The following is an 18,819-nucleotide window of genomic DNA, read 5'->3' as shown; positions in this document are numbered from 1 at the left end:
TATTTTTAATATTATTTGAAATTTCCAATTTCATGTAAAAAGTCTTACATATAAAAGTTAATTTGATAACCTGACAGTTTTTTTTGTTTACTCTGCATTTTCTCTTATGTTACGATGTATAGCTGAAGGCAGGAAGTCTCTGCTAACACAAAACATTTTCCCTAGTACTCTTTTCTTTCTTATTTCATCTCATTTCTATTGCTTTAGACATTATATTCTTCCCTAACATGATTGGACCTGCATACATGTTAGCTCACTGAAAAACTTGGGTAAGGCTGAAAGCAAAGTTGAAGTACATTCCTATTGTATTAGTGATTTGTGTGTCACAGGTTATGTTTCACTTCACAAAAATTCTGTCCAAAATAACATTTTTAACAGTCATAATATTATACATCTTTACAAGGTATTATGCATAAAATGCTTTTGAAAAAAATTAAGCATTTTTTACTGGTAAACATCATCTCAATTTTATTCTATTAATATTACTGTTGATTCTGATATTACTATTCCCATTTTTTCTTTACTTGAGGAAATAAATAGTTTAAAAGCTATACAGCTTTTTATAACTGAAATCTGAAATATTTACTCTTTGGTTCTAAGAAAGAAAGAGGTGCTATATATAATTAAAAGAAAGTCTTTAAAAGCCTGGCTCAGTTGGTAGAGCATGTGAACTCTTGATCTTGGGGTTTTAAGTTCGATCACCATATTGGGTGTAGAGATTACCTGAAAATAAAATCTTTGAAAAAATAATAGTAAAAGAAAATCTTCTCTGTTGGTAGTAAATCCTCACAGTGTGTAGGAGAAGCTCCAGGTCTTCTTGGACTATCAACATCATTTCTCTAAAATTTTTTTAAATGTTTTTATTTATTTTTGAGAGCAAGACAGAGCATGAATGGGGGAAGGGCAGAGAGAGAGGGAGACAACAGAATCTGAAGCAGGCTCCAGGCTCTGAACTGTTAGTACAGAGCCTGACTTGGGGCTCAAACCCACGAACTGCAAGATCACGACCTGAGCCAAAGTTGGCGCTTAAGACTGAGCCACCCACGTGCCCCTTTTCTCTAAAATTTGTAATAAAATATCAAAAAAAAAATCCTACGGATCACAGAGATTTCTTTTTAGTGTAACATGAGTCAGTTCTTCATAGGAAGCTTGACTGTCACAAGTTTCTATTTCTAGTTAGTGTTCTGCCTCCTGACATGTCTGCCCCTTCCGATGTGTATGTCTACTGGTAAGAACTCAAGCACTGAAGCAAGACTACACAAATAAAGGAATCTAACAAATGCCTGTTTTCCAGACTTAATATTCTGTAGAATATGGGGCAGAGTGGACCTAAAAGGGAATAAAATTAAACAATTGAATTGGAGACGAAGAAAAGAGGAGACAATTTTCGTAGAATTTTGGATGTGGAGCAAACATTAGAAATGACCTAATTTGATGGTCTCATTTTACAAAGGAGAGTGAAAACTTGCTTTAGGTTATTTCCCTAAACTACTTAGAACTCACAAATAGGTATAATAAGAAGATAAAGTGAAAAGGGACAAAATTATAGACCTGTGGCTATGAAAAGAGTGCTTAATATCAGTGAAGATCAGAGGAAGAGAAATCAGACAACAATATAACAAAATAGGGAGGCTGTAAAACTAACACTATTAGACCTGAAAATGCATTATTTTATTAGATAAGGTATTTTCCATAATATAATCATATTGTTTCTTGCCTTATTCTCCCCATTTTAATGTAATCTCATTGAAGTCAAGACTTGTCCCTTGACTAATTTGCCCTCCTATGATAATGAAAAACCATGCCTTAGACATAGTAGGAATTTGGTGTGTTAAGTTAGACACTTTCCAAGGAAGAAATTACTGTTAATAACTAATGAATAATAGAAATTCGCTCCAGGGATAGTATGATTTCAAATAAATGCAGTATGTGTATCCCCTACCCTACCTTACCATCACTAAACACTGTTACTGTAGAAAAATACAATATTTTAGGGGCATCTGACTGGCTCAGTGGGTAGAGCATGTGACCCTTGATCTCGGGATTGTGAGTTCAAGCCCCATGTTGGATGTGGAGATTACTTGAAAATAAAATCTTTCAAAGAAAAATATAATATTTTAGAGTTGTGTGCTTTTTTTTTTTTTCTGAATAATCCTGTATTTCCCTGGAACATCTAGTCTTGCTTCAGACAGAAGGAAAAGATGAGAAAGGAAGCCTATGAAAAATAAAAACTGGCAGGAAGAACTTCAGAAGGAGAAAGCATATGGGTGGAACTGATTGGTACCCTGGGTGTCAGCGGTTAGGTCAAGGCAGGTAGGCTTTACTCTGCCCTGCAAATGCTTGTGTCTGGCCAATAGTCACAGATTCCATCAGTGAGAGGCAGAGCAGAGAGACTTTTTTCCCCTGGTGCTTGTTGTTCTTTGGATGCTATCTACAATGAAGATTTAGATTCAATTAATATTACTGGCCATGTGTCCTGTATATTATGGTATACAGTATTGTCTTGGTTGGTAGCTACTTTATAGATGCTGTGGTTAAGTAAATTACTGCCTTAGCCACCAGCCACATTTGTAGTATAAGCTCTAACTTTTTAACATCCCCCCACCCCCTTCCTCTTCAGAAAACTGTTTTTTGGGTTGATATGAGTTATGCCACTAGGTTAGATTATCTAGATGTTGGTTAGCCTCTCAATCCCAAGGATACATTTATACCTCTCTTTCCATTATTGACTCATTCACATACGGTTATAGATTGCTCACTTACTGAGTAGGCTAGCTCTGGAATGTTGAGTCTTAAGAGTAGATTTGAAAAGACCTAGAAAATCTTTCTGCTGCCTTTAACCTCCCCCGTTTATTTCTTAGTTTACCACATGTCATTCTTTCAAGTGAAATTCAGGCGGTAATTTATGTGCATTGAATGCCCACCTCTCTACTTTTAAAATGATCAACTGTTCTGTGAAAGGCAATATATTTCCAAATATTGTTACAAAGGAGTTTACAAAATTATTTAATTCTCTAAAAGAAGATCTAGATGGGATATGAGAACATTGAGCAGCTTATAAGGGGAATAGAGAAGGTATTGAAAAGGAGGCAAGGAAATTGAGAGGCACTATGGTCTCTGGAGCCTTTACTCAGGATTGGCCCTAGGAATGTAGCTGCTGAGCCCAAGATCGTATGTTCTTCAGTTGAACTATCAACATCTCCTAGAGTAAGCACAGTGGATAAAAGATTCCATCCAGGACTCACTTGCAGCTTACTGGACTTCGTGATCATTTTCCTGGGGTATATGCTATTTCAAAATACTAAAAACCATTTCCTGATATATAGCTAGAGCAGTGATTAATTTGGGTATTCCTTCCTCTCACTGGACAAGAGAACCTTTGTAGGAAAATAGATCATCTGTAATTTTTAACTGTCGGCTAAAAATTAAATATTAAATATAAGACCTGATAAATTTAAACTCACAGACTAAATTAAGGGTTATGTTTCCATGTTAAGAACCTTCATGTTTGGGGGGTGCCTGGGTGGCTCAGTTGGTTGAGCTTCCGACTTCATGATCTCATGTTTTGTGAGTTCAAGCCCCACATCAGGCTCTCTGCTGTCAGTATAGAGCACACTTTGGATCCTCTGTCCCCTTGCTCTCTGCTCCTCCCCTGCTCATGCTCTCTTTCTCTCTCAAAAATAACTAAAACATTAAAAAAACGAAGAACCATCATATTTTATTCTTTGATAAGCAAAATAAATATCTATATATAGGATACACCCATTTTAGAGAGTTTGAAGTAAATATGTATTGATAATGGCATCTTTGTTTTTAAATTTTATGATATGAAAACATTAATTTTTTAAGCATGGAAGAGGGGTGACATTAAATTAAAAAATAGGCATAGAATTTGCATGCCAGTAACTTTAGATGTGTAAAAATAAAATGCAATTAGTGCAGTTTTAAATTTGACCAATTAAATTCTGCAGATCATCTGCATACTCCAGGGATGTGGACGCTAAGTCACTAGAATTTGTTTTTAATTGGACATATACTGACTAGTCATGTGGACATTTAATGTTTTTGCTTATAAACTATAAGTCCTTAGATTTGAAAACACAGTAACTTTGTGTAACTGGATGTAATTATTCCCAACAGGATTTAAATCAACTCCTTAGCAGTGTTTTACAGATTACTTTACTTAAAAAAAATTTTTTTAATGTTTATTTATTTTTGAGAGAGGGAGAGAGACGGAGTGTAAGCTGGGTAGGGGCAGAGAGAAGGAAACACAGAATTTGAAGCAGGCTCCAGGCTCTGAGCTGTCAGGACAGAGCCTGACACAAGGCTTGAAATAACAGAACGCGAGATCATGACCTGAGCTGAAGTGGGATGCTTAACCGTCCCACTTCCGGGGACGGTTATTTCCACATGATCTGTATTTTCTATTTTCTACACCTAAAGGCTGCATTTCCCTTAGTCCCAAAGTGTGTGTTTCAAAATCCATCCTAAATTAGGTACATTGGTTTAGAGTTATCCTATTGCTACTGATTTAAAAAGGAAAGAAAGAAAAAAAAAAGATCTCTGAATCTGCCAAGTGTGGGGTTAAAGGTTGGAAGGGGATTTTTATGCTGTTGGAGAAAGATAGGTCAGCCTAGTCAGAAGATTTGGAATAGATTACTGGTATAGTCAGTTCTTGAGTGTGAAATACCACACTGTCTAATAGAACATTTTAGAAGAAAATAAAAGATAAATGCAAGGAAAGATGCATCTTCATGAAACAGAGTAATTTCAGCTGTTTATTCAAGGACTTTAATTTTTACTTCATAAAAAATAGTGTTCTGAACTCATGAACCTGAAGTGAACCCCACAATACCCTAATTCTTGGTCTTTAAGAAGTCTGGAAGGCATGACCAAAATTAAGTCAATTTGTAATTGTTAGCACTTAGTTCAATATCTCTTAAGAAGCACAGTTCCTTATACTTAGTAACTATTCTCTGTTGAATGAGTGAATGAATGAATGCATGAATGAATGACCTATCAACCACATTTAACTGGCGTGTTTAGTATGTGTACTATGTAATTTTAAACGAATTACTGGATCCCACCAAAGTGCAAAATAGCCTTAAAAATAAAGATCCAGAACAAAGATATGAGACTGTGAATATTTTTTATTTTGTTGTTTGTGGTTTGTTTCTTTTCCACATTTTCAACAATTAATGTTATATAGTTAAGTTTTTTCAAGAAACATACTTGGCTAGAATGTATCTTAAGATCAAACATAAATTTCACCTATAATAACGAATGTCTCAACCTGTGATTCAAATTGCAGAGGCCTTTCTTTTACATTAATGGCTACTTTTAAAAACTAATATAATTATAACCACACAACATTTCTAGGCTTAACTTAAAGGAAGTAGAATTTTTTCTTAACCTGTAGAAACTGAATTGATGTTTCTGGCACTGATGCAGAGTAACAGTTCCATTTGGTAGTGTTGAAAACGTTTATTCTTTTCTGAAAACCAGCCAAGGTATTAAATTGGATGACAACTTTCTTGTTGCAAATCAGATTTTTTTTTTTATTATTACACATAATTATCAAAGTTGGGTAAAGTTGTTTAAGTCCTCCGTGTAAGTGGGTGGTTTGAGTCCCCCCTCTCCAAGTATAATCATATTTGAATGACTTTGAAAAAAATAACCATGATGACTTATAAAAATAATCCCCACTCTTCCTGATAGGAACAACATATTGAACTGGGTGGAAGAACTGTGGCAATTGGAAGTTGACCCTATGACTAATGGTGGAGATTTCTGTCTAGGTGGGTCACATGGACTTAGTTATCTGCCCACTGGAATGACACAATGGGGAGCTAGCTGATGAATATTGTGGAACATCTGTGAATGGATCACAGCTATGCCTGACGTGAATCATTCCTCCCTCAAAAATCTAAAGTTTAATAGTTAAGAAATTCCAAACTGTTGTCACATAAACTGAGATTTGGCCTATTCTAGGAGTTAGGAGGGAATGAATACAGTACATATTCTAAGACATTTTGCCAGTAAGTTGTTGGCTACGTTTTAGGCCCCTAAATTTAGGAAAACCTAAAAAAAAAAAACCTACTGAAAGAGATTAGAAAGAGCCTTGGGTCACTGCAAACAGTAAAATATACCTTTTTCAACTGCTCACCACCATCACGGAGGGTATAGTACTTGGTAATTTTCCTGATCAGAGACATAGATTTCCCTATCTTGTTTAGTTAGAAGTTTGAATTGCATGATGCCTGAGGCACCTCCACCTGCAAAATTTCCACGACTTTTAAAGGGATCTTGGGGCAAGTATTTGGTGTATGACTCTTCAGGTGACAATTTCCTTCAGTGAATGATCTTATTTCACATTGATTTCCCTAATTTGAGATTAAAGTCTTTTCTTCAGGGTGCTATTAAAAGCAACTGGAAAAAAAAATAAAGGCAAAACTGTAGGTTCATGTGGGTCTGGCTAGGTGTGAAGCTGTGGTTTCCTGGATATATTGCTAATGCTGTTTTTACAACTCTTTGCGGGTAATTTAGCTTACCTGGTTATAGAGAAGAGGTCGGGGAGTCGGGAATAGTTTATGCTTTTATTTCCAATTCCAGGAGTAACCTGCGACCTCTGTATGATCTGAAATATATAGCATTGTTTTTAGTTTTACTTTTTCTCTGGTATCTTGGTATACCTAGCTTTGCTTCTTTAGATTCTTCGACACTAAAGAGAAAATGAGACTGCATAAGGTCTACTCACCAGGGATGTTTACAAATAAGATTGTGTCTGTGTGTGTCTTTGTATTTTGTGAATTGTGAGCAAGTTGTGGTGGATATCTTTGCCAATAAATAATAAACACATACTTAGAATTTTACAGTTTTATAATGAGAGTGTTTTTAGCTGTGACAAACAGGTCACATAGACTAATAATCTAAGATAATAATCTACTGAGTTACTATTTCAAAGAATATATATATATCTGTTTGACAATGGTGTAATCAACAGGGGGCCAGCTCTGTTAAAGCAAACAGACTAATGGGTTGGAGTGAAAAAGGGGCCCACTGCAATCTCTAAATTCTAGACTTTGTGGGCTTTTAGAGAAATAAAACTATAAGTGGAAGAAAAAGAATGAAATGTGTGAATGTGATGTGTTCCTCACAAAGACTAAATTGATGGGATTTGTCCTATAAAATATCAAAAAGTAAATTTGTCCCTATTGCTTTATTTTTAAATAGATGTACAGCCATTGTTTTGCATTGAAATGTATATTCATACATTTTATCTGATTATATTTTGGGAAAATGAAGTTGGGGGGGATTTGTTTTTGTTCTTTTTTTTTTTAAGGAAAGCACGAAGAAGAATATACAAATGGGAATATTAATTGTTTACAATTGCCAATAGTTTCTTTTCTGAACTTGAAAACAGTTATGTTTCTAAATATGAGAACAATAATTTTGCCTAAAATTGCAGTATAATGACCAGGACTTCTCTCCTTTTTAGAGAAGCAGTGAAGTGTTTCTGGAACAGATAAGACAGCAGCGATCCAGTGAGGTTGATTCCCCAGAGGAAAGCTATGCATACCTAACTTATTGGAAAGTAAACTACTCTTCAATTAATGATGTCCTCCTTTTCTCAAGGTGTCCAAAGACAGGAGGCAGTCTGTAAAAGATTGGACGACAACTCTATTGTCCAGAACAATTACTGTGACCCTGACAGTAAGCCACCTGAAAATCAAAGAGCCTGCAACACTGAGCCCTGCCCACCTGAGTAAGTAAGAGTAAGAAATGAGAATTATTTTTTTTAAGTGCAAAGAGAAAAGCATTAGCTACTCATATTTGGAAACATATTCATATGTTATGAAAAGGGGAGAAAACATCACAGAGGGTAGATTTTGATATCCCTTTCACTGAGCTAAGATTTCTATCTATCCATAGGTTTCAGTTATTAATCCTTAAAAGCAGGAACTTCAGTAGGTTGATCTGGCACAGTGCTAGAAATTATTATGTTTCACCAATTCTAAGGCACATATCTTTTCACATTTTAACATCTTGGAAATTGAGATTTATCTTGCAATTGATAGTGTGTTACTTACAATAAAAATCGTCATTATTTTTATCTTTCTTAATTTAGGTACATAGAATAATGGTATCTTAAATTCAATAAAACACATTAGATTGGTGTGCAGTCCTATCTTTTCCAGATATTTATCCTAAAGGCCTAAAGACTTTTTTTTTAACGTTTAGTTTTGAGAGAGAGAGAGAGAGAGAGCGCGGACGTGCAATTGGGTACATGAGTGGGGGAGGGGCAGAGAGAGAGAAGGGGGGTGCAGAGAGAGCCAGGGACAGAGGATCCCAAGTGGGCTGTGCCTTGACAGCAGCGATCCCAATGTGGGGCTGGAACTCATGAACAGTGAGATTATGACTTGAGCCGAAGTCGGATGCTCAACCAACTGAACCAACCAGCCGGCCCAAGACTCTTTTTTTAATGTTTATTTATTTATTTTGAGAGAGAGAGAGAGAGCAAGTAGGAGAGAGGCAGAGAGAGAATCCCAGGGCAGAGCCTGATGCAGGGCTCAAACTGTGAGATCATGACCTTAGCCGAAATCAAGATTCAGTTGCTTAATCAACTGAGCCACCCAAGTGCCCCTATACAGCATGCAACTCCTGATCTCAGGGTCATGAGTTCAAGCTCCACATTGGGTACAGAGATTACTTTAAAAAAAAAAAAAAAAAGGCAATGATTACATAAGAAAAGACAAAGCCACCCAGGCGCCCCAAAGATATTTGATTTTTTTTTAATGTTTATTTACTTTTGAGAGAGAGGGAGAAACAGCATGCAAGCAGGGAAGGGGCAGAGAGAGAGGGAGACACAGAATCCAAAGCAGGCTCTAGGCTCTGAGCTGTCAGCACACAGCCTGATGCGGGGCTCCAACCCACAAGATGAGATCATGACCTGAGCCAAGGTTGAACTCTTAACTGACTTGACCCACCCAGGCACACCTAAACACATTTGATTTTAAAAATTTTTTTCTCTTTTCTGCCAATTATTGTTATAAATTTAACTCAAAAGAAGTGGGGAAACTACACAAACTATAAAAACTGCTTAAAAACCATGGGCAAAATTTTTTCCCTTCCCATGTTTCTTATAACTTTCAACATTATTTTCATGTAATTGTGCTTCTCAACCCATCAAGTTACTTTCTTGACATTCAGGAATTTGAGTATTATGTTTGACATTTGATCGGCCTTTTAAGACGTCTGAGTGGTCCTGGTCATACCTGTTCTATTTTGGCTTCAGCTTTTTTATTTGTTTAGGCTTAAATGCTATTCGAACACCCCTTGAGATTTCAGTGGTTTGTCATTCCATCCCATGTATTGTGGGTTTAGATATTACATTGGAGTTGTTTATCTATCTACCTATGTATCTATCTATGTTATATATATAATATAGATCGATGTAATAACTATAATATATAATCTATATGATATATATTTATAGTTAGAGATAATTGACATTCAAATTAACATACATAATTAAAATTAAGTTTCCTTTCCTTTTGTAATTCTAAAATAAATTTATTTATTGAGACACCTGGGTGGCTCACTTGGTTAAGCATCTGACTTTGATTTTGGGTTCAGGTCATGATCTCAGGTTTCTTGAGATTGAGCCCCTGCATTGGGCTCAGTGATGACAGCACAGAGCCTACTTGGGATTGTCTCTCTCTTCCTCTCTCCCTGCCCTCCTCCCACCCCTCAGCTCCTATGCGTGCCCACACTCACTCTCTCTTGTGCACTTTCTCTTGTACACACTCTCTCTCCCAAAATAAATAAATAAATTTAAGTTATTTATTTTATAAGTTATTTATTAACTTCACTAAAGTTATATAATTTTTTTTTAAGTTTGGAGACAAGAGAATGGAATTGGAAAAAGAAAGATAAAGAGAATATGAAAAAAGAAAATTTAGGCCGACTTCTTTTCAGAAAGAGCTAAAGATATAAAGAGCTTAAAATATTACTCTTTCTTAGTCCATATTTTTCTTAGTTCCTTCTTAATTTCTTTTTTATTCCTTTGAATTGAGACTATGAAAAAGAAAATCTCAATTCTTCAGAATGGTTGTTGTATATCATAAAATTCCCAGTAGACCTTGGTATTCTAGAGATAAAAATCATTGAAAGACTAGTGAATTCAATAACACTTTTTAAAAATTTTGTTTGTTTTTTTGTTTATTAATTAATTAATTAATTAATTTTGAGAGAGAGAGAGAGCAGGGGAGGGGCAGAAAGGGAGGAGAGAAAGAATCCCAAGCAGTCTCCACGCTGTCAGTGCAGAGCCCAACATAGGGGTTCAATCTCAAAAACTCTGAGATCATGACCTGAGCTGAAATCAAGAGTTGGATGCTTAACTGACTTAGCTACCCAGGCACCCACAACAATACTTTAAATGAGTATGGAATAAAGGAAAGAAGATGAGTTTTTTTTTTCAGATATGATGTAATAATCATATTTGTTTTTTGTTGTACATATTAAAGCATGAAAATTTTAGAACACAGGTAAGTAAAAATAAGAAAATTAAAAATACTTGTAATACTTAAACTACCATTGTTAATATTTTGATATATGTATATATTTCAGTCTTTTTTCTATGTTTACATTTTCTATGTTTATGTTTTTCTGTTGTTTATGTATATAACAAAATGGTATGATATGATTTATGATGCTTTGTAGTCAGTTTTCAACATATTTTGAACATTAAATATCTTCTAAAATATTCAGTAGATATGTCCCTGTTTACTTAAATTGGTTTTCCACTGTTGAATAACTTTGGCTGTGTCTTAGCTTTTGATCCCTTAACATACCACAGTATTAACATTTTTTGCCACTAAAACTTTGCTCTCTATAATTATGCTGTTATGTTAAATGAATGGGAATAGAATTCCTTGTTCAGATGGAAATATATTTTAGCCTTTGAGACATTGTCAGATTGTTCTCCAGAAATAATATATGAATGTATATTCCCAATAAGAGCATTTTAGAACATCATTTCCCTGAACTGCACAACACTGGATATTATTGTTTTAAAAACAATCTTTGATTATTTTATAGAGAAAAAAGCCTCGGTATCTAACTGTTGTTTTATTTTGTATTTCTTGGATTGCAGATAAGGATGAGCATTGAAAAATTATGTACGGTTGCCATTTGTATTACTTATTTTTGCTTTTCTGATCCATGGCCTATCCTATCCCATTTTTCTATTGAAGTGTTTCTCATTTTGTTACTGATTTCTAGTAACTCTTAATGTATTAAAGACATTTAGTCTTTTACCTTTGTTCCAAATATTTTATCTGAGTTTGTCATATGTTTTCCATATTTTTATGGTGCTGTTATCTATTTTTACTTATAGAAGTTTTAAAATATTACATAGAAAAGCTATCAAACTTTTATTTCTTTCATAGTTTAGGAAGGCCTCATCCACTCTAAGAATGTACTTTTAAAGTTTCTTTCAAAGTTTCTTTTTTAAAAAAAGTTTATATATTGTTTTGAGAGAGAGAGTACATGTGAGTGCAAGCAGTGGAGGAGCAGAGAGAGGGAGAAGGAGAGAGAATCCCAAGAAGGTTCCATGCTCAGAGTATAGTCCAATGCAGGGCTTGATGCCACGACCTTGGGATCATGACCTAAGCTGAAATCAAGACTTGGACCTCAACCAACTAAGTCACCCAGGCGCCCCTCTTCTTTATTTTAAATGTAAACTTTGGGGCACCTGGGTGGCTCAGTTGGTTAGGCGTCCGACTTCAGCTCAGGTCATGATCTCACGGTCTGTGAGTTTGAGCCCCACCTCGGGCTCTGTGGTGACAGCTCAGAGCCTGGAGTCTGTTTCGGATTCTGTGTCTCCCTCTCTCTTTGCCCCTCCCCTGCTCATGCTCTATCTCTGTCTAAAAAATAAATTAAAAAAATTTTTTTTAATTAAAAAAAATTAAATGTAAACTTTATTTGAAATATACTTGCCTATTTTGAGGAAAGGATCTGTATTTGTTTTCAAATTCTAAGTACCAGGGTACCTGCGTGGCTCAGTCAGTTAAGTGTCTGACTCTTGATTTTGGCTCAGGTTGTGATCTCAAGGTTTGTGAGATCAAGTCCCTGTGTTGGACTCTGAGCTGACATCAAAGAGCCTGCTTGGGATTCTCTCTCTGCCCCTCCTCCACTTGTGCACATGCATGTGTATGCTCACATGTGCACGTGCTCTCTTTCTCTCTCAAAATAAATAAATATTTTTAAAAATCTCAAATTCTGAATACTATTAATTTAACATCCTCAATGGTATTTTTTATGAGATTCAGTAAATTTATTTATATATTAATTTTTTAAAAGTTTATTTATTTTGAGAGAGAGAGAGAGAGAGCGCATGAGCAGGTGAGGGACAGAGAGAGGGGAAGAGAGAGAATCACAAGCAGGCTCCATGCTGTCAGTGCAGAGCCCAATGTGGGGCTCAGTCTCACAAACCATGAGGTCATGACCTGAGTCTAAATCAAGAGTCAGACACTTAATCAACTGAGTCACCCAGGCACCCCGCTAAATGGTATTTTTTAAGTTTATTTATTTATTTTGAGAGGGACAGAGAGAGCATGATCTGGGGAGGGGCAGAGAGACAGAGAATCCCAAGCTGACTCTGCAGAGTCAGGACAGAGCCTGACATGGGTCTCGAGCTCACGAAACTATGAGATTATGACCTGAGCCAAAATCACGAGTTGGACTGACTGAGCCACCCAGGTGCCCCTAAATAGTATTTTTTTTTAATGAGAAATTATCTTTTTAACTAATAAAATGTTTCCAATGTCTCTTATTCATATTGAAGACTTTATAAGCAGGGTATGGAAAACTAGAGGGCAATAAGATTTATCTTTGTGTTTTATAAAAAAAAAATGACAGGGGGCTAGGAAGAATAGATGAAAGATGCATTGGTAGAGAAATATTAATAGTGTTTATTTGGAAAAACTTAAAGGGTAGAGGAAACCTTGCTGGGAAAAATTAATGTGCTCATAGCAGCAACTCTTTTGTGAGAAAGAGTATAGTAATCAAGATGGTGAGGTGACCAGGGACAGGAAGAAAATAAGAATTCCAGAGGCACTGAGTGAACATGGTGGGATTCCTGACAAAGTCTTAAATAATTGGAAAAGGAAAAGGGAGGGGTTGATATTAAAGTCCATGACTGATAGGAAGCTAGTGCCCCAATCATGAGAAAAGGAAGTAATGCTGAGTTGGAATCCAAAGAGAATGGCCAAGAGTTCAGTTTTCACCATGCTATCTCTCTCTAGCAAGAATGTTTCTATATATGGCCTCCTGTGAAGAATTCTTGGATATTGAATATTATTCCTGTATGACACTTTAGTTTTTAAAGTTGTAAAAATCAGAGGGGTGAAAACAATAGAGTATTATACATTGTGATAATACTGTGACCATGAGTTAAGAAAACATTTTTTAAGCAACTGCAATGTGAAAGGCTCTATGCTTTCAGAAGAATGGCTCACTTGCCTGAGGACAATCTAATCGGATAAATATGTATGAAAATAACTCTAGTTAAGGATATGTTAAGTAAAAAAAAGAATTTTTAACAAAAGTGCTAAAGGATGCTTGCACTGCGGAGAAATTTTTACTTGCGGGTTAGGTTTTATTTAAAATTGTTTTTAATGTTTATTTATTTTTGAGAGAGACAGAGACAGAGTGCGAGCAGGGGAGGGGCGGAGAGACAGGGAGACACAGAATCCGAAGCAGGCTCCAGACCCTGAGCTCTCAGCACAGAGCCCGACGTGGGACTTGAACTCACAAACTGCGAGATCATGACCTGAACCGAAGTCAGATGCTTAACTGACTGAGCCACCCAGGCACCCCTTCATTTTTTTTTTTTAATTTAGAAAAATCTCACCTGTGAAATGTTTAGGGCATAGAGATTTATGCTTAGTATTAGTTTTACTTTCCAGTTAGTTGAGTAATGAGCAGATTTTCTTTTTACCAACTTAATGTTTAGATTTTTTTTAACCTGTTTTAAAATATAGTAAAGTTCTAGTATCCTAGTAAGTAGTTAATGGGTTACATATTTGAATCTCTCTTTGAGTAAAGATGTTATTGTCAGATTATGAATTTTTTTTAATTTTGCTATGTTGTGTTTATGAGAAGAGTTGATAAGTAGATGCTGGACTCTGGGACAAAGGCTGGGAAATCTCTTTCTCTCCGTCTCTCTTTTAATCTAAACATCAAATATCAGTTTATTTTCATATGCTCTGCCATTTCCCTTTAAGTTAAAAAGCAAAAATAATATTCTAGTTTTATGATTGGTTCTTGCTTCAAAAATATTCCAATTAACCTAGGTTTGTGAACATATTTTATAGTGTCTCTCTTATTCCCTCTGCCCCCCCATAATATATTGTTTGTCCTATTAATACACAGACACTGTAGGTCAAGATTACACAGATGACACCACACCATTCTTATTTCAGACAGTTGAACATGAATCCCACTAGTTGTTAGTGTCCAATGGATATGAAGACACTTGTGAAAATGTAGACAATTTGATCCCTGGGTGTTGGGAAGAGCTCAGAAAGAAGCATCCCTGGTATTGTTCAGACTATAACAATTCAGCAGTTGACATTTCCAGAGAGAATTTTTGTGTTTTCTACCACAAAATCTAGAGGAGGAAAAAAGGAGAAATGGGGAGAAGGTCATCAGAGGGTCAAATGCAATGGGGAGAGTGAAGGTGAAAGAAGCCATATGTCTTAAACTGGACAGGGGAATAGAGAAAATGAGATGAGTGGATGCAGTGGCAAAATTGCAAAACAAGTTAAATAACTAGGGTGTGATTTAATCCTGTGGAGAGACATGGGAAGGGATGATTTGGTGAGCAATAAAGATGCAACCGGGACTGAAATCAGAGTTCGAGTCAGAAGGGAAATTGGGAGGGTGGTTAATACTTTTACTTTCATACATTCCAAATAAAATGCTCGACTGATGCATCTAGACTAAGAGATGGTTGGCAATAAAAGAGAGGACAAAGAATAAAAAGATGGAGGTGGCCCTGACCTCATGCAGCAAAGAACAGCAACACCTCCTGAATCACTGCTATTACTCTGGGCACCTGTGTTTAATTTGAAGGACTCCATCCCTCTTACATTATGAGACCTAATGAGATCATGGCTGGAGGTGGTATGACTGGACTTTTTGTGGCTGAGTTATACACATTTCTGTTTTATCCCCTAATCTTGGTGATGAAATCACTGTTGCAAATTGAATCAGAGTTTCACTATGGCTGGCATGCAAGTTATTATTCTCAGTACACATTTTCCTCTTTACCAAAAATGGTACTAACAACTTGGGATCATGTTCATCTGTGGAAAACAAAATGGAAAGAATATGAAAATTGCTTTAAGTCTCCTCTGGAAAATAACTTAGAAAAAAACCCATTAATATCAGATTCTCAGGATTAAATTATTGTTACTTAAATGAATTTTAGGTTGAAAGTGTTTAAGTTTTGGAAAGATGTATTTTAAGTTTTAGAAACTGGTTAATCGCCATATTTCTAAATACTGGTTTTCCACTCTGTAAGGGACAAAGGCCATGGTTGCTCATTTGGCTAACTACAGGCTCAAATTTGGAAACTAGTATTCTGACTTCACTAAAGTACTATCTTCCACATACAAAACTGGCGCAATCACATAAGCTCACACTCTTCCCTCCGGATAGTCTTTCACCCAAGAGCATTAGCATATCCTGTGAGGATAGTTGTATGATTTATAATCATGGATGGATGAAAATGACTAGTGACCTCATGCTTCTAACCTAGATCCTACTACTTAGCAGGGTTAAAAATGAAATTCAATGGAAATAGTAACTGCTGGGGGATCTAGTCCTAGTTTCAACATTGCTCTTTTCATGACTTTGGATAACTATTTTCGTGACACGAACCTTACTTTCTTCTACAAAACAAAGTGTGATTCCTTGAGTATAGTAGGCATTCAACATATATTTATTAAATTAAATGCAATAGTATATTAATCAACACTCTGGTTGGAAATAATACAACTTCAACTTCAGCTATTTTCTGCACAGAAGAGGATTTGTTGGTTTACTTAACAAAACTGGGGGAAGGGCAACCATGGATCTAGCTTTAGGAATGGCTAGAATCCAGGACTGAAACAGCACCAGGGCCCTCTAGCTCCTCTGTATTTTTTCACATCAGCTAATTCCCCTTGACAGGGTGCATGGCCACCAGCAGCTCTTACAGCTTTATGCACCTTTGTGACGAGAAGGGAAAGGGCTTTTTTTGCTCTAGTGGAGGTATAAAAATTCTAAAGCCAAATTCTCATTGGTCTAATTTGTATCTTGATTCACATCTTTGGACCAAATAATGTGCCTAAAAGAGTGAGTTCTGTAGACGTATTACACACACACATACATACATACATGGACACACATATACACCCTAAAATTACATCTATAAAAGTTCATTTATGACTTCAGGGAAAAAAGAGTGGTTTACTTGCCAATGTGAAACATGTTCGTTTTGTTATTTCAGTTTCTTCCCCCATTAGCTGCATAGACGCTGTTTTCAGGAATAAAGGGGTCACAACAAGGGATCTCTATGTTTTCACAGAGCTGACTCAGGCTCTGCTCTTGGTGCAGGTTTTTAAAGACTTGTATATCTTCAGGCTTTCTCTGCCCCATAAGCATAATAAAGGCCTTCTATCTTCTGCAGAGCCTGACCTTCATCTGGAAATCAAAAAACAAATCCCTAGCTCCTTTAATGTGGTTTTAGCACTAAATTCTTGATTGTAGGAGAGCCTGCTTCAATGTGATAATAAATAAAGCTCCTGTTTCTTGTTTGTTGTGTTTAGACACAACGTTAGAAGCTTTCAGTGGTATGCTAAAGCAAGCTAGCACTGGCTCCTGAAATCCTATTATTAGCATATCTTCTTCTTGTGTTCAACATGCCAGGGATGTAGGTTGAAATTGGCATTAGTGAGTTATTCACCCCACAAAATTGGTAAGTTCAACAAATCGAGATGGCTGCCCTCCATAAAGAGCCAGTTGTTAAACACTTAAGCAGCACATGACTGGAAGCTTCATATTTATTACTTTATTTAATCTTCATCACAGTCTCACAATTTATATTTATATTGTTATCTTTATCTTAAAAATTAGTTTAGAGGGGCACCTGGGTGAGTCAGTCGGTTGAGCATCCAGCTCTTGACTTCTTCTCAGGTCATGATCCCAGCACCATGGGATCAAGCCCCACAATGGGCTCTGTGCTGAGCATGGAACCTGGTTAAGATTTTCTCTCTATCCGCCCCCCACCCCTCTCCCCCACTTGCCTTCTCCCTTAAAAAATTAATTTAGAAAAGGGGAAGTATCAATGTGGTTAAAAACATATGGTGCATTACTTGTTTGGACCAGGCTCTGCCTGTTTCAGAGCCCAGGCACTACACTTTGGAAGGCAGCTGACAGTGTATTCTCTTTTCCTTAGCATCTCTTCCATTTGTCATTTGTCACCTCAACCAACACTGAAATGTCAGCTGTTTTAGGGAGAGAGTGTAGTCCATTGACGAAAATCTCCGGCTGTACTGAGGAAATGTTTTTCTGTGTTTCTTCCACTTTTTGCTGCAGGTGGTTCATTGGGGATTGGTTGGAGTGTAGCAAGACTTGTGACGGTGGAATGCGCACAAGGGCAGTGCTCTGCATCAGGAAGATTGGACCTTCAGAGGAGGAGACTCTGGACTACAGCGGCTGTTTAACACACCGGCCTATTGAAATAGAGTCCTGCAACAACCAGTCATGTCCACCTCAGTGGGTGGCTTTGGACTGGTCAGAAGTAAGGAAATCTGAGGCTGTATGTTTTGAGATGTCTTAACTAATCAATACCAGAGCATTTAATAGTGAGGACACCTGAGCTTGTGAGCACCTTAGAACTCAGCAAGTTAAGGACTGCCTAACAGTAAATTTGGCCCTGTTATATTTCATTGCTCCTTGTCAGGAAGTAAGGTTTTTCTGGGTCAGGGAAATCAGTGAGAAACTAGACATCAGTTTGATTAAAAATCAACCTAAAGTGAATTGGAAAGAATAGAATAATGAGTACTCACATAAGTGGTTTTTCTCTTCCTTTGCTATTCTTGAGCAGCAAATAAGCTCAGAATTAGTGATAAATCTTTTTTCCCAAGTCATGTTACAGCCTAACTACATAATTCATACATTTGAATATTTATCAATTTTTTTTATCACTTATTATATATCTAAGTATATTTTAACTCCTTCTGTTGCATCTGGGGAAGAAACATGGAGTTGAGGTTGTAATATACAAAGTCCAATTCAGCTTTTATCATTAACCTCTGCTTACATGATCAGTGAGGGAGACTAAGATAATGTTTTTCTGCCTTACATGTATATAAAAGAGCCTAAAATAATCCATAGAGCTCAGAATAATTGCCTCATGAAAAATGAGGAAAGGGGTAGAGTTAATTCTTGACTGCTCGTTCTTCATGAGACATATAAACGGAAACACCATATCATTCTCCACATTTCCCAAAGAAGGGTTGAAATCTTCTGTAATGTTGGTGAATATTAAAAAGAATAAGTACCTGGCTACATAACTAAAGGCCATTCTTCCAAGTTAGCAAAACAGGATGCATTTCCTGCTGGAAACATTGTGGTACTTGCTTTGGGTATTTCCTGTAGACCTCATAAGTTTGTAAAAAAAAAAAAAAAAAAAAATCAAATAAACAGAAAACATACATTGTTCTTTAGGAACCCCTGGTTGTAACTTTTCCCCATGTGAATCTTACT

The 18,819-nt window shown here is 36.4% G+C and overlaps 1 protein-coding gene across 1 annotated transcript in view; it reads left to right on the top strand.

Annotated features, from left to right (window-relative positions):
- ADAMTS6 (ADAM metallopeptidase with thrombospondin type 1 motif 6) overlaps nt 1-18,819 on the top strand; it is a 296,246-nt gene that overhangs the window by 249,746 nt on the left and 27,681 nt on the right. Inside the window, exons 20-21 of the mRNA XM_042987636.1 lie at nt 7,636-7,765; nt 17,647-17,851. Of these exons, the coding sequence (XP_042843570.1) occupies nt 7,636-7,765; nt 17,647-17,851 (335 nt within the window). The remainder of the gene's footprint in view (nt 1-7,635; nt 7,766-17,646; nt 17,852-18,819) is intronic.

The sequence above is a fragment of the Panthera tigris genome, chromosome A1 (genome assembly GCF_018350195.1).
Source record: "Panthera tigris isolate Pti1 chromosome A1, P.tigris_Pti1_mat1.1, whole genome shotgun sequence".
Classification (NCBI taxonomy): domain Eukaryota; kingdom Metazoa; phylum Chordata; class Mammalia; order Carnivora; family Felidae; genus Panthera; species Panthera tigris.
Note: the sequence above shows the minus strand (reverse complement) of the source record. Positions and strands in the feature narration are given on the sequence as shown.